This window comes from Pollicipes pollicipes, unplaced genomic scaffold (genome assembly GCF_011947565.3).
Source record: "Pollicipes pollicipes isolate AB1234 unplaced genomic scaffold, Ppol_2.1 Scaffold_7261;HRSCAF=8764_pilon_pilon_pilon, whole genome shotgun sequence".
Classification (NCBI taxonomy): Eukaryota; Metazoa; Arthropoda; class Thecostraca; order Pollicipedomorpha; family Pollicipedidae; genus Pollicipes; species Pollicipes pollicipes.
The window spans coordinates 32874821-32890823 of NW_023597054.1; the positions used below are offsets into that span (position 1 = coordinate 32874821).

A 16003-nucleotide genomic window follows, 5' to 3' on the forward strand; every position below is an offset into this window, starting at 1 on the left:
CCAAATGAAACACAACCACATGCGATCGGTCCTCGTTGCCGCAGGACAGCGGGGCTGTTTTTTGGAACCCGTCGATCTTTGCGACCGCAGCGAGCTTTTTGGCATTGCTCGGCGATTTCATCTGTATTGCCCCAATAGAAGATCGATATGCTCCAGATGATCACGGTGGTAACTATACCAGTTTGGTGTGCCCGATATATACCGAGCCAGTCAAAGGCTGATTGGTCGTGTTTCACTTTGGCTTGTTTACAGATTGGGCACAAGCAAACACCCAACCTAGGTGCCACATGTCAACGGCTAACGGTCATCGGCGATCTTCGACCGATGAAAGCCGTCCCAACAGTCCCAACTCCGTTTTGAAGGCGACCAATCCGCCCGGACGGGACCTCTGCTGACCACGACTGCAGATGGTGCGCCCGCCTGACCGCCGCGCCCCTCAGCCCGGTGAGCTGGCCGGCGCCGCACCCCGCACCGGGCAGCCCGCCGCTCCACTGACCCTGGCCGGCGCCGCACCCCGCACCGGGCAGCCCGCCGCTCCACTGACCCTGGCCAGCGCCGCACCCCGCACCGGGCCGCCCGCCGCTCGGTGTCGCTGTGCTCGCCCAGCACGACGGGGCGCCAGCCGCCGCTCCACTGACCCTGGTTGCAGTTGTCTCGCAGCACGCGCACGCGGTCCTTGACGGAGGCCGCCGAGCGCCCCATGAGGGCGCCGATCGTCTGCCACTTGTTGCCGTGGATGGCGCGCAGGTTACGCAGCTGCTCCACCTCGTCGTCCGTGTAGCGGCCTACGTGGTTCTTGTGATCGTACATCCTGGCGGCGGGGGCGCCATCAGCTGGGTGGAACAAAGATGCACAGGCTCAACGGCTACAGCCGGAGCGATTCTCTGCGTCAAGGTTCGCTTTCTGGATCAGGTACACCTGTATGGATAGCGTAGCCCACACCCCCGATCGTGAGGCCTTTCTGGTATCAAGGAAGCTCATTGGCTGGCTCGGGAGGCTCCCGTTATGAACTGGAAGGCCTCCGTTCTAGATAAGGAGGCACCCTCTAGCCATCAGGAGGCCCCTTTTCTGAAACAGTAAGATCCTTTCGGGTATCATAAAGATGTTGTTTCGGATCAGGATGTCCTGTTTCCGGGTAATCAGGCATTGGCCCCTTTATGACAAGGAAGGATCACGTTCTGAATTAGAAGGTCCGTCAACACACCAGAACGCCTTTTGGTGGAGCAAGAGGCCTGTTTTAATATAGTGTAGTACTTTGCATGACCAAGAAGCCCCTGCATTTATCCGAAGATCCTTATTTTAGATTAAAAATATATACATATACATATGCGCGCGCGCGCGCCCACACACACACACACACACACACACCACGCACGCACCACGCACGCACGCACGCACGCACGCACGCACCGGCACGCACGCACGCACGCACGCACGCACGCACGCACGCACGCACGCACGCACGCACGCACGCACGCACGCACGCACGCACGCACGCACGCACGCACGCACACACACACACACACACACACACACACATATATATATATATATATATATATATATATATATATATATACATATAATGAATATATAAGGGAATACGGGTCACGTGCCCCCCCCCCCAAAAAAAACGGTGCCCATCATGAAAACGAGGCTGATTCCAAGTCCCCCTGTAACATTCTGTGTCCCCTTCCCGCCAACCCAAAATCCGTGGCGCCGCCCCTGCCCACGACTCGAATCGGCTTTCTCCTGTGCAAAATGCCGGCTACGCCACTACCCGTGGCGCTTGCCTCCCGTAAATGGACCCCGGGTCGCGGAGCGGTGCATTGCTTGCATTCGTGGCAAGGAAAGAAGGGGCTGGAACATGTCGGCATTTTCCGTTGAGCTCGTCCGCATTTCAACATCTTCCTCAAGAAGAGATACTCGATACCCCGTCCCCAGCAATGGGCGTAACGATCACCCAGTGATGGGCGTAACCACCAGTGGGGTCGGTGAAGAAGGAATGATTTTCTGCCAATGACCAATTTGGAATAGCCCAAATTATCACCTGGAGCCAAGCCTATCAGAAATCGTTGAAATATAACTCCAAAAGCGATAAAGCACACACAACTAAGATCAATGAAGTGTAACGCGTCATAAAAATAATACATATTTTTGCTTCGGAAGTTTCACTTGTATGCTGACCGTGCCATAAGTCCCGGTGGTTAGGGCGTTGGTCTTAGTGCGTGAGTGGCCGGCGCAGCGGGCTTAAGGCCGGTGAGCACGTCAGCTCGGCTCAAACCGAAGACGTCGCATGTACGGAGAAAACCCAGAACACGTTTGGTCAGCGGCCACTTCAAACCATAACTGCACTATTTCACGACACGCTGGGGCAATGCCAGTGTCGGAGCAGGAGCTCTGCTGGGGTTCAATCCATCCATAAAAATCACTCTTAACCGCTTTGCCATCAGATGTACATTTTTTTAATGTCACAAACTGCGTTGAGAATTGCCATGTTGTTTTATATCAGTTATTTTCAATATTCCGTGTGTGTATAACTGCAGCGTCTAAAGTGAAAGCTCGAAGCTTTTCATGATGCCCAAAATAATATTCCGAACAGTTGCAATTCGCGCATGGGAAATATTTACTCCCCAAACCAGAGTCACCAACCAGAAACCCAACACTAAATTTCGCCGTCCATGTAACCCATGGTCTGGTTTACTGGGTTACATGGAAGGCGGGCCCAAGTCCGCGTGACGAGCCGTGCTCCACGTGATTGGTTGGTTATTTCGGATTTCGGGCACTGCGCCTATTTCGCTATATGACGACCTTGTTCAGTGTATGGCACAATGCTAATCTCACCGCCGCTCATGGAACAAAATCGAGGCTAAGTAGCATTAAGGCAGCGTGCATAGCATATCTGACATTATTAGCATAGCAGGTTAGCTTGCCCGCTAACCTGCTATGGACATATTCACGTACAGCGCATCATATGTTCCAGCGACGGACCGAGAATCTTATGACTACATATCGCGAACTCGTGAAAATAGTCAGGCGCAAAATGCTTATTGCATTAGCCGCACTGCGTCATTCTAATGTTTTGCATCTTTATAGAGCGTGCGGCACCAGTACCTCATTGCATCGGCGGTGAACCAGCAACGGACCGAGAACCTTATTTCTACACATCGCGAACTCGTAAAAAGTCAGGTGCAAAATGCTTACTGCATTAGCCGCACTGTGCCATTTTAATGCTTTGTATCTTAACACAGCGTGCGGCAGCAGCGCCTCATTGCAGCGGCGGTGACCCGGTCACTGGAGCGTCACCGCTTTGATCACCGATGCTGTTGAATGTCCCACACAGGAACGGCCGGATGTCCGGCGCGGAATGGGCCACTTGCCCGAAACAGGAGAGGCCTTCCAGTACTAGAGTGGGCGCACCTTCGGCACTGGAGCCGCTGCGTGTCCCGCACAGGAGAGGCAGCATGTCTGGCACAGGAGAGGCAGCATGTCCGGCACAGGAGAGGCTGCATGTCCAGCAAAGGAGGGGCCGCTTGTCAAAAATTGGAGTGGATGCGTCTCCGGCACTGGAGCGTGCGCACGCTCGGCACTGGAGCGGCCGCGTGTCCGGCGCAGGAGAAGCCGACGCATGGCTGGATGGCGCTGGCGCTGGGCTGCGGAGCGTTCAACCCTCGCCATGATCGCCGCTTTTCATAGCGCGGACGGATGGGGAGGGAGGGGGTTGATGCGATATCCCTTGAGTTTTCAAACTAAGAAAGAAAAGGCCTCGCGGAAAAACAGCGGATGGACGTCAACAACATATCGCGTTTAACGTAAGTTGCATGTACTGATTGTGTTACACCACACCAAAGGTCAAAGGTTAGTTTTGACGTTTCTCAAGGTCAAAACCGCACGCTTTTTAGACAGGCCTGTTTCTGCAAATATTCATATTGCAAGAATGCGCTGATGTAACGGTGTCGGCCAGTCGCGCGCGGTCCACAGAATCGTCCGTTGCCACCCGCCGCCCGTGCCAGCCGTGGATCGCCGTGCGGTGTTCCCTAATAGACAGCGGCTTCTCAGACACCAGACTTGCCCGGGGCACGTTCTTTTACGTAACAAATCCATTGAATGTCCCGATGACACCGAAAGTTCGAGCGCGACTGCACGGCATACCGCAAATGTATCCTCGAAAACCCTAAGGCGGTCGTATGTCAAGCTGACCGTTATTCGGAGGCGCTGGAGGTTGCACACAGTCCGACGGCCTCGAACCTCAAACGTGTCCACGAGACCCACCTCATGGTCGACCCCTGTCGCGACCGCCGTCATGACAACCGCTGTCGTCAATGCGACGTCAGAATCTGCTGAAGGTCAGCTATTACGGGTTAGAGGTAATAACTTCGGAGCTGTTTTAATCGGCACATCGCGGACCCGCCGGCTAAAAAGTGGCACCTCTGCTGGTGTGAATGAAGTCAGCACAAATAAGTGTTTCTGATTGACAGAGCAGGTGGCAAGAATGAGCTACCATGAAGCGCATTGCTTAAAGTTTGAATCAATGCGTCACTTTAGACCATGTGATACTCCCTTTCCAAAAGCCAAAGTGCGCTTCGAAAAAGCCACTGTGGTAAACGCCCTAAGGGAGAATCAAGGCCATAGTGTAACGCTTGGTAAAATTCGCGGGATAATAGCAAGACATCATAGTTTGTTGCAGGCATTACAGAACACACCCGGTGGAAAAGACAATGCAAATGAAATTTATTTTTTTCATAATGGTGCGGAGGGAGTCCAATGAGATTTGTCCCGCGGTAGTACCTACTTCAAATCGAAATTCGGAGCTTTTCAGGATTTCGAGAAAACTGGCATCACCGATGAAATTGGACGCGCCTGATCTAACAATAAATGAAAGCACGAAAAATGTGGCAAACTCCCTCTAGATCTCGCCGTGATCTCATGTTGTGCTTCCCAAATGGATCGGCACAACTGGGTTGTTTGAGCGTTTCATTGTCGCACGACCCCGCCTTTACAGCCACGCTCTCCAGCCAAACAGGCACTGGCCCAAGGCCTGATCACTGGGCCTTCGCTCCACCTGAACAAGGAACATCACCTTAACAGTACGCACTCACCTTCACCCTCACCCTGCTCCAATTACCACAGCCCCGACAGAACACATGGGGGAGGGAAGCCGGCCGCGGAGGTGCGCCGCGCGCAGTCTTCGTGCGTGACGCATGATTCATCGGTGCGTGGACCATACCTTTCCAAGCGGATAACCACCTTTTTATATTCGGAATTTGGGGATCAAACTACACTCTTTCACATGCAAATGAGCTCAAGATCAGTATCACACGGGAAAATATTTCTTCGTGTCTTGCAAAAGCTCACAATGCCCTGATTACTATTCCTTGTGCGATGACGATTTCAAGAGCGGCATAGAAATATTCAGAACAGCTTTCTGATCGTTGCATCATAAACTTTTGACAAATCATGTTTCAAGCAAGTGGAAAAATCGTTATCAAAGGTAGACTTGCAAGCACGCAAGTCGAAATTCCCGAAGGCCATAACTACGCAACAGCGCAACTGAAATATTTAGAAATGTCACAAGCGACTTCATCGCATACGATAATCCCTGTGGATCAATTTAAGCAAAATCTGAAGCATGAGGGTGTAAGGAACTTACGATTTATCCTGGAGTCAACCCGTTTTGCGTTCGGCAGTGTGATTCGTGGCACCAACGGACGTCAGTCGGCCTTCAAGCAATTCCATACGTTCAGTGCAAGTTACGATCACGAATCACGTTTTGTGCTATCTAACACAGAAATCTGGGCAGTGGTACTTGCTATGATGGAAATATGACTGGAAACCACGTAACTTAAGAATGGTGCAGTCACCGAGCATGCGAATGCAAGTAGCATGCACGTCGCAGAAAACAGATGTCGGAAAAAGCAAGGCGAATGAAAAGGAAATAAGCAAAGGAGTCCAGTGAGATTTCTTCCCGCGAAGCGACTACCTCAAATCGCAATCCTGAGCCATTCAGAGGGATTTCGAGAAAACTGGTATTACCGATAAAATCAGACGCGCCTAATCTGATTTCAAATTGCAACATACTACCTTAACGGGGATGTTCTACAGTTGAACATATGGAAGCAAGCACCCGATATGGTGAAATAAGCTCACTTATGTCTATTGGTGCGCTTTTAAGCAGAAAATGTTGCTCTAGACAGGCACTTTCTCTGTTGAGTGACTATACTCTACAAAACGTCAGTCTTTGATTACGTCACCGTACCTTGAATAACTTAACTGAGAGACAGTTAGCGGATGTTAGGTCTGGCTACCGTGCTTACGAACGCCAAATCGTGCCCACAAACGCCAGGTTGCATTACATTACAGACTCGACAATTACATTTTTCTTGGTATTGTTTGGCGCATGACCAACGGAATGACAGGATTTGAATGACGTTATGGCGTCATGGATGCCTGGGTAACCTTGCAAATATTCTCCCCGAAATAGTCCGCACATCTACGCGGGCGTATCGCTTAGAAACTAGAGTGGTTTAGCCCTTAAGAAGGGCAGGGCCGTGAACTGCACCGAATGATATTCGAGATCGCTATTTCAGCTCAAAACCCCATAAAAATTGGAAACACTCCCTTTAAAGAAAGCGATGAAATGCCGTTTACGGCTGTCTTGGAAGTTACGTGTACACTTAGAGTTTAGGTACCGTTGTGCAGAGTTAAGGACAGAATTACAATGAATGTCATGTGCAAAGTTTTAGAAAGTGCTTAAGCCTCGTCTTCTGGACCAGAGAAAAAGGTACAAGATACTGTCCTGTTCCCATTCATTTGTTACAGCCCAGCCCAGCCCAGCTCCATTGCACTGGGTGTTCTAAGGCCGATTGTGCGGGATAACTTAGTACCAAGAAGAATGCTTCAGACAGTGCCGGTGCAGAGCGCTGAAGATAGGTTGTATGAGCATATGAACATTCAATGTGTAGAATTTCTCTTGCCATAATGATGGCCGAGTAGCGTCGGCACACTGGTGTAGGTATAAGTATTTCAACACCCTGCACTGCGAATGAGGAAGATGTGCGACCCCATGGCCGGGGTCGGGAGCAGACATATATCACCTCGCGACACGGACAGTTGGGTGGCAGAGTCATCGCCGAGTCAGTAAATGCGGCATTAGGGAGTACTCAACGCGAAGTGAAGCCAGCAACGAAGGTCATCACAACACAAGGCTGTTAGAGAACCTCACTACGAAAATGGAAGTCGCATGTGCCAAGTGAAACGGATTGACCGACAACAATTGGTGCATGATGATGGTGTTGGAGCCAACAATGTATTTCGCTTAGGTCACAGTTCTGGCAAAATACTAAGCGGTGATGTATAGTCGTACACGTGTGTATGTGACACCGACCGCAGTCCTAACATTCGACCTAAATATCCGGGATAGTTGCATCAAACCTCTCTACCACATGCGCCCATGATGCATGGACATGGACTACCCAGCCTTACATGGCTACCGAAAAGGCAGTTTTTGCTGACGTACCCTCCTGCAATTGTTGGTGCATGTGTTGTCGGGTCCCCGGCGCCCGGCAACGTACCGAACGTTTTTGTTTCGGCTAAAAACATGTTTGCTTTCCTGCTGTCCTGATACAACAGGAGGCGGGGCCTAATCCGCGAGTCACCTTCAGCTGGCGGAGCTGCACCAGCGTCGCGGTCCCCCTCGGCGAGCCCCAGCGGGCACGCAGCCCCATCTGCCCCAGCGCACCTGGGGACGGAGCCCTGCCTGCCACAGCGCACATGGAGCCCCACCTCACGGCACGTCAGAGAATGTAGCGGTTGAAATATTACGGCAACCAACAGCAAGTTCTAGTTGAATGCTACATCCATGGTGCGAATGTGAGCACAGTGAGGGCATCAATTTCGCCCACCTGAAATTTATAGATTTATTTGGTCAATGTTACATTGCAGGAGCTTATACTGATCATCGAAGAACTGGTCAAGCAAAGATCAAGTACTCATTGCGACACGCTGTGGAAATATTTAATATTTCCAGCAGTGTTCATGGTGACGAGGGAGGAAGAACATATGCTGACCGAGACGACGATGACCGTATCAAGGAGCTCAAGGCCTATAACTGCATCAAGTATTTTTCGCGATGTCTTAATCAGTCGGCCAAACCGAACATCACAACAAATTCAGCCGTCATGGCAGCTAAAATCGCAACATCCATCCAACTCATAGTCAATTTTCAAGCAATACCAGTAGGACGCAGACGTACATCAAACAACCTCTGTCTACTGAAAGAGACCAGAAAGAGAACATTCAGACACACATAGGCGTTTGCATGAATTCTACAAAAATACAGCTGGCTTACGTTAGTTTTTGGTTTCATCTATATCACGGTAACAGATCACTTATGTCTGCATCATCTAGCTCGTCACCCGCCGCGCTAGGTGTCTTGCCAGCAATTGTCAATGTGTGGAATAAATCCGTGTAAATAATGTGCACGCATGCACCGATGCCCATGGCCCATGGCAAGTCCGCATAAAACGTGGACGCATGTGGTATTGCGTAAAAAGACAGATTTCACCGATCTCGTGACTTACGCAACCAGCTAACTCCCGAATAAATCACAAACGCTGTTAAGTTGCCACTACGTCAATGGAACTCGCCGACCAGCTGTAATACATACTGTATTGAACCACGGCCTTGTTCAGAACACGAAGACAAAAAAAATTATGTATGTCTTCCCACTTAAGATTGATCTCGACAATAACAAAGACCACAAAATAATGTCACATGGGCTATAAGCGATTGGTCTCGACGGCCACGTTGACTAATCGGGCGCCCGAGGGAGCTGGAAACGGCATCAATGCCCATTAGCCATTAAAACACCACAAATCCGCTGCTCTCATCCCACAAATGGGGACGCGACGCTTAATGCGCGCTAGAGCGGACGCTGCCGGCAGGGGGCAGCGCGCTCGCCTGCGCACGCGCGCACTGTGACGAGAGCCGTCGGTCGGCCGGGCTCGGCAGAAGTGCCACCAAGCTGCCGGCGGTCGGCGAGGATGAACGGCTCGCTCCGGCTGCAGCAGCTGGCCAGGTCCACCAACGCGTGCACCCTGGAGACGCTCGGGCTCAGCTGTGAGACTCGCTCGGACGCTGGGAACGGCTCACGGCTCGTCTGCTCGCCCGTGCACAATAAGGACGATAGCGCGGCCAGGTTTGTGGCGCTGGTGACCCTCAGCAGCCCCCTCGTCATGTTGGTTGTCGTCGTCAATGTGATAACTGCGACAACGATCCACCGCACCCGAAAGCTGCACACGGTGATGAACTATCTCGTTGCGCTCATCTGTTCAGTAAACCTGCTGAGCTGCATCACCATCTGCCTACATCCATACCTGATCAACAACGTGGTGCAAGAGCTGTGCTACTTGCGATTCTTAATATTCATGGGAAAATCAGTGTCCACGTACATCACAGTGGTGACCATCACCGTTTTTCGCTACATGGTAGTGGTAAAAAACAAGAAGTACCCACCTACCAAGCGCAACGTGTCATGTGCTGTCACGCTCCCCCTGTTTATGGCGGTAGTGTGTTGCTCGGTTTTCTACGACAGCATTTACTCCCCCTGCGCCCTGATCTTCGGCTGGACATCCGAAGGCTTCGCAATTACCGTCGTCCGGCCGCCACATAGGTCCAACGCGACACTGGCCATCGTGACGCTGCAGTACAGCGTCGGCCTGGTCATCATGACCTTCTGCCACGCCAGCATCCTGCTCAAGGCCGTGGGGTCGCGACGGCGCATGCGAGGTCATGAAGCGAGCGAGGTCGGCAATCAGCTGTGCCTGGTGCGCTGGAGGAGCCGCCGACGTCTGGCGCACCAGCACAGCCCCAGCGACGGGCTGCCGTCGGCTGCCGGCCAGGCCGGCCGGCTGCCGGCGGTACCGGCCGTCACCGGATCGGCGCAACCCCTCAGCGCGGCGCGTCTGCTACAAGCCGGCGCGAAAACCTCGGGACCCAGCATGGCTGCCCGAGAAAGCCAGCCAGCGTCCAGCAGCGATCGGCCGGCAGCCAGCGCTAGCGGTGCCGGTGGTCAAACGGCCACCGCCCGCCACAGTCTGCCCGCCGCGCGGGGCCGCGTGGAGATCGTGGCCACCGCCTCGCTGCTCACCTGCATCGCCATCTACGTCACCACGCACGTGCCATTCATCGCGTTTCTCCTCTACGAGAAGGAACTCGACTGCTTAGCCATGCCAGAGACGCGTATCACGTCGTGGATGCTGATAAGCGTGAGCGAAAGTATCACCGCCGTATCAAATCCCCTGGTTTTCGTCATCTTTAACCGCGAGTTTCGCGACGCATTTCAGAGAACGTTCTCGGGCGTGATTTCCTGGCGTTGGAGATAGTTGTAGATGATCTTCGTGCCTCTAACGTTTCCTTCCAATTACCCTCCACGCCCGCGCCCGTGGTATAAGAAAGCTGCTGTTAGAATATACGAATGATTATATGATTGTATTCGTGGCATTTCACATTATCGCGCTGTGTATTTATTTGACACGTACTCAAGTCAAACGAAACTCGCAGCGCCGCCTAGCCCCAGCAAGACGGCGGGAGCAAGCGCCAGTCAGACGATGCATGGCGTGTGACAACGGCCAGCCTGGGAGACCCAGCAAGACGGCGGGAGCAAGCGCCAGCCAGACGACGCATGGCGTGTGACAACGGCCAGCCTGGGAGACCCAGCAAGACGGCGGGAGCAAACGCCAGTCAGACGATGCATGGCGTGTGACAACGGCCAGCCTGGGAGACCCAGCAAGACGGCGGGAGCAAGCGCCAGTCCGACGATGCATGGCGGGTGACAACGGCCAGCCTGGGAGCCAGGGAGCGCCAGGATGTACGTTGCGTCATTAGTAATGTTCGGTGCGTAATCCTGACAAATGTGTCAGGGAGTGGTGGGCATAGTGTTCCTGATTTATCGTCCTTGAAGCACCGCCAACAAAATGTACGTACTGGAACTGCCACAGCCCCGCTTCCTGTCGCAGGAGGACATGATATCCCAGGTTTGGAGTCGCGCGTCACCTGTTACTTATTCGATGTTTGTGAACATGTCTGTCAAATAATCAAATGCTACCTCCGCGTTTAAGATTATCCCAGAGGAGGGACAAGTTAAACAGATATCGGCTCAAGAGGAGGTATCATCTTGCCCAGAGGAGGGACAAGTTAAACAGATATCGGCTCAAGAGGAGGTATCATCTTGCCCAGACAAGAGGAACTGAAAACAAATCGAAACAAATATTTCATTACAGGCGCACGGCGCAAAAGCTGAAACACAGCGTAGGCACACCACAGGAACAATACACCAAGGTAATACTGAAACATGGCGTAGGCACACTAAAGGAACAGTGCACCAAGTAATACTGAAACACTGTGTAGGCACACTAAAGGAGCAGTAACAATAATGCGCTCACGAACTCTACAAATCCTTCGAGATACAATGGGCCTTTCAAATTTATTTTTTACGTCACATTTCGACACAATCTGGCCTTGCTCCTCTGGTGAGGGGGCTCTTGTGGGGACCAGTTTGATAATTCCACAGTGAAGTCACCATGATGATGCTAGAGGGCATTTACGTGTTGAAGACATCACATAGCGGGTTTTTCAGTAATCGTTTTCAAGCATTTTTAACCGTCTTTTCCTGTAAAGTGAATCACAGACATTTGTCATTGGCTCCAAGCCATACCCAGGGTCAAAACGGATGTGATTGGTCACGCATTCAAACACCAGTCCGAATCATGACGCCATGTACTGAACCCAATGCTTTTGACTTTTGACCAACATCTGAATACATTAACACTGTCACCGACGGGTTTCGGGCTTAGCGGTCCAGATACAGCTAACTCCAAACTGGTGAAACGTTTAAGCGAACGGCCAGGCACATGGAACTGAAAGATTCGAGCGTTCAGCCAGCAAGTAGGCGACAGTGGTTATAAGAGACAACATAAATTTTCTTGACCGGATAGGTCGGAAAAACAGACGCAATCTGATTTCACATGATGCCGACGATAACAATGCCACTAGCAAAGCCGAGGCACGTCAGTCGTGTCAAACGTCCATCGCTGGCCAAGATGTTGGCAGAATCTGTACCATAGCTCACAATTTTAGCCCCAAAACTACGCCTGTCAAGCTAGCTGCTTCATGCGTGAAGTCACCGATCGACACACCCAACTCTCACGATCCAGCTGAAAACCGGCGGGCGGACAAACCTGACCCATGCAACTCAAAACACGAAGAGCTGAACTGGACATACAAAACTTGGCGCGGTGTTATAGCATAATGAAAATGTTTTTAAATTCTGAACTTCATCAGCGGGGTCTACTCTGATTGACCATTGATTGACCTGTAATATCCTGACCATGACCTGTAATATTTCGGGATCGTGTATGTCTAAGCTATCTTTTCGGATTTAGAGATGCCTAAGCCCAGTTTTGTTGGGCAAAACACCACCAATTTTCAGCCAGATCGTGAGATTTTGGAGTATCGATCTACAGCTCGATATAAAACGGCTGCCGGCGTGACGGACGTCCCAAAACTTGGCTTACGCTGAGTCAGACATACCAAAGTGACCAAATTTTCGTCGCGCTGCCAGACCATGCTTCTTATAGGGTGAATAAAAGTAAAATGCTACTGAAATATCACTATGACATGAACATGTTCAAACTAAAAATTCAGAGCACATTTCGACGAATGCATTGATGATTACGGGCTACTAGATAAGCGCAGCCCATTAGATGTATTTCAAATGTGTCGCAACAAACTACGTTTGTAGCCACCTAAAATTGTCAAATACGTTTGAAAATATCCTGAACTAGTCTCTGAAATTTAGTTAGGTAATAACTGAAGTGCCTTAATAGAAGCGCTAACCACTAAAGTGCTAATGACGACGCATTTGACCGGCAGTAAAAGTTTCGGGCCGACAGAACTAACTTCTCGTCGTTCCGCTGGTTGGACGGGGGGACATGACCAGGTTCCTGGTCCCGACACGCTTCCTGGAGTTGGTGAGCACGTTGCTCGTACGCCTGGTTCTGGTACGCACACGGCAGGTAGCACCCACCCGACAACATCGTGGGACTATCAGTTGGCCAGGACGCAAAGGCTTCGGGACAGCTCTGTGTGTCCTAATGCGGACGCATGCCGCTTTGCTTGTCCACTGCTATCGACCCCTTTGGTTACTTTACTCTATTTAGATATTTATATATTATATATCATATATTTATATATTACTGGTTCCTCCGCCTGCCGCATCCTGTAAACATACTATAGTCCGGCATCGTGTTGTACATCTGTACCGCATTTCGATCATTTGCAGACGCACTTTGTCCGGTACATCGCAACATATACACTGAAATTGTTAGTTTTCTCGCGGTTGTAATCTTTCTGCATTTTGTATTGATCTCACGCGCGAATAGGATGCGTCGTCTTTGGGTTATATTCATTCTTCCACCCACCTCGCGACCATTTCCTCTCAGGAAGGCTGCGGCTGTGAACGAGAACGAGGTGTAGAGAATGACGGTTAAAAAAGGAAGGGATTGTGTGGAATGAGGCAAGTGCTGGCTGAATCCAGAGCACGGATATGCGACCCGCCATGCCGTCTACGTCTGCTCGTGCGCGCCGTCCGGTAATGCTGTGTGCCGGCCATCGCCTGTTGGTGCGCGCCGTCCGGTAATGCTGTGTGCCTGCCATAGCCTGCTGGTGCGCACCGTCCGGTAATGCCCCGCGCCGGCCGCCCACTGTGCGACGCGGCATTCCTAAGCCGTTATAATGGGAGTCGTATACGGATCATGTGATATCTTCTATAGTGGCTGCCTTACCTTACCACCTACACAGTAATATACTCATCCCGGTCTCTTATGCATCCAACCAAATCATAGACGTGATGCTGCATCTGTGCCATCAATATTGGAAACGAGTTATTAAGAAGGGCAGTACGAGTCATCTTCGTGGTCAAGGGGAAAGACGCTGGAATGCGAACCAATCAATCCAGTGGCACTAGGTACGAGTCCCAGAGCGGGCGCACTGTTCGGACTGGTTGAAATGGAAAGGTCAGCAGGCCGCTGCCCAACGAGAATCAACCTAGGCTCGGGGCGGCCGTGCTGCAGCATTGTGCTGCTAATAAGACACTCCGCATTCCCGGATGAGAAAAGGGAGGAGACAAAATCACCCGTTGAATTTGACGGCACAATCTAGATGGTGGGTTCTGGGTACACGCAACAAGCTATGCTTAGCAGGTGCGCTGAGCCCAAAGCCAAGCGTGCATACCACTGAGAACAAATTTATAAAAAATATATATTTATTGCAAAATATGAGAGGTTTCAGAAAATTCCACCTGGCAGTAGCCGTTCGCACAAAAAATAAATGCAATGAAACGTTTTTAATAAGTTTGCTACGCAGTATATACTACGCACTCTGTCGAGAAGACATTGCTTTCGTGCAATTCCATCAGCTGGAATAGATACATTACAAAGTATCCACCCAGAACAATTTTGTTGTATTAAACGAGACCCTTTGGGGACATTTGTTCAGCCCACACCCTCAGTTTACCGAAGTTCTTGGAAAATACTAGGCCTGACAATCAGCACTGTGATTCGCTCCAGCGCGTTGGATGCTGGCTGCGCCATTGTTGCTGTTTTTACATCGGTGCTGTGTGGAGCAAGGGAGGCTTTTAAGAACATTTCATTCAAGAATCATTTATCTTGGAACATGCCAAGGCATGTAAACCCTGTAAGCTCTGCATGTACCGTAAGCAAACTCTACAGGTACTGCAAGTGAGCTCTGAAGTACTGCGTGCCTATAAACAGGGACACTATAAGGCAGGGGGGGGGGGGGTGTCATCCGTATCGGTGAACACTGTCAAAAAGTGGCAACATCGAGCTTACGTGAGAATACAGGTAGTTTGGCAGCAAAGCCTGCATGACGTCAAGTATACCATATTTGATGACGTCAATGGCACGGAAGCCTCTCAGTTAGCCAGCTGACCGCTACACAACCCACTAGTTTGAATGGTGAGTATGTTTTGGGGGCGTGCGGCTGGCGCTTCCCGGATGGACTCTGAATGAGTGGTCCACGGTTTTTTCATGCAAACACAATTCTGGAAGGGAGATTGAATCTCGGAACAGTTTGACCTCATCAGAATTTTATATTCTTCCGTGGGGTGTACATAACTAGGGGTTAAACGTCATGCGGCGTTTGTAGCGCATCGCGTGCCGCAGTAGCTTGGCGCTTTATATCAGTGGGTTGTGGCCAGTTGCCATGACTACGCCTCGTACGAGAGATCTCCTGAGCAGTTTGTCTTGAACAATTGGTAGCATTTAAAATGCTCAGTCTGTGAACATTTTATTATGCATGTGCGTGCAAACCCTGATGTAAAGAAACACTTGACAGTAGCATCATAAAGCCAATATCATAGGGTTTTACTGTACTTACCTTACTGCACTCACATCACTGTGATAAGAAGAGCGAGAGCTATTACAAATCAATATTGCAAATGTTCATATAATCATACTTATAGGTAATGTAAATTATGCAAGCTGAGCTGTTCAACTCTGCCACCAGGCACAAACGGCACAGACAAGCCTAAGGCTATCTAACGACAAGCCTGGTCATGGAATGCAATACGCCACAAACGCCGCATGACATATAACCCCGTGTTATATCATCATACATGCAAAAATCGTACATTCTGATGAGGCTTAATTGTTCCGGGACTCACTGCTCATTCCCGAGATGCGTGCGAATAGCGAAATGACGGATAATTTCTTCTCAGTCCAACGGGGAACAGCCAGCCGCACGCCTCAAAAACATGCTCACTATTCAAACTAATGGGTTGCGTGACAGTAAGCTGGCTAACTGACAGGTCTCCGTGCCACTGATGTCATCAAATATGGTATACTTGACGTCACGCAGGCTTTGCTTCCAAACTACCTCTTTTCTCAAGCAAGCTCTATGTTGCCACTTTTTCGGACCGGACGGTTCT

The 16003-nt window shown here is 50.7% G+C and overlaps 1 protein-coding gene across 2 annotated transcripts in view; it reads right to left on the reverse strand.

Annotated features, from left to right (window-relative positions):
* LOC119112209 (cyclin-D-binding Myb-like transcription factor 1) overlaps positions 1–16003 on the reverse strand; it is a 46323-nt gene that overhangs the window by 13629 nt on the left and 16691 nt on the right. For both annotated transcript variants that reach the window (XM_037236306.1, XM_037236305.1), the window contains one exon: positions 639–811. In XM_037236306.1, coding sequence (XP_037092201.1) covers positions 639–811 — 173 coding nt within the window. The remainder of the gene's footprint in view (positions 1–638; positions 812–16003) is intronic.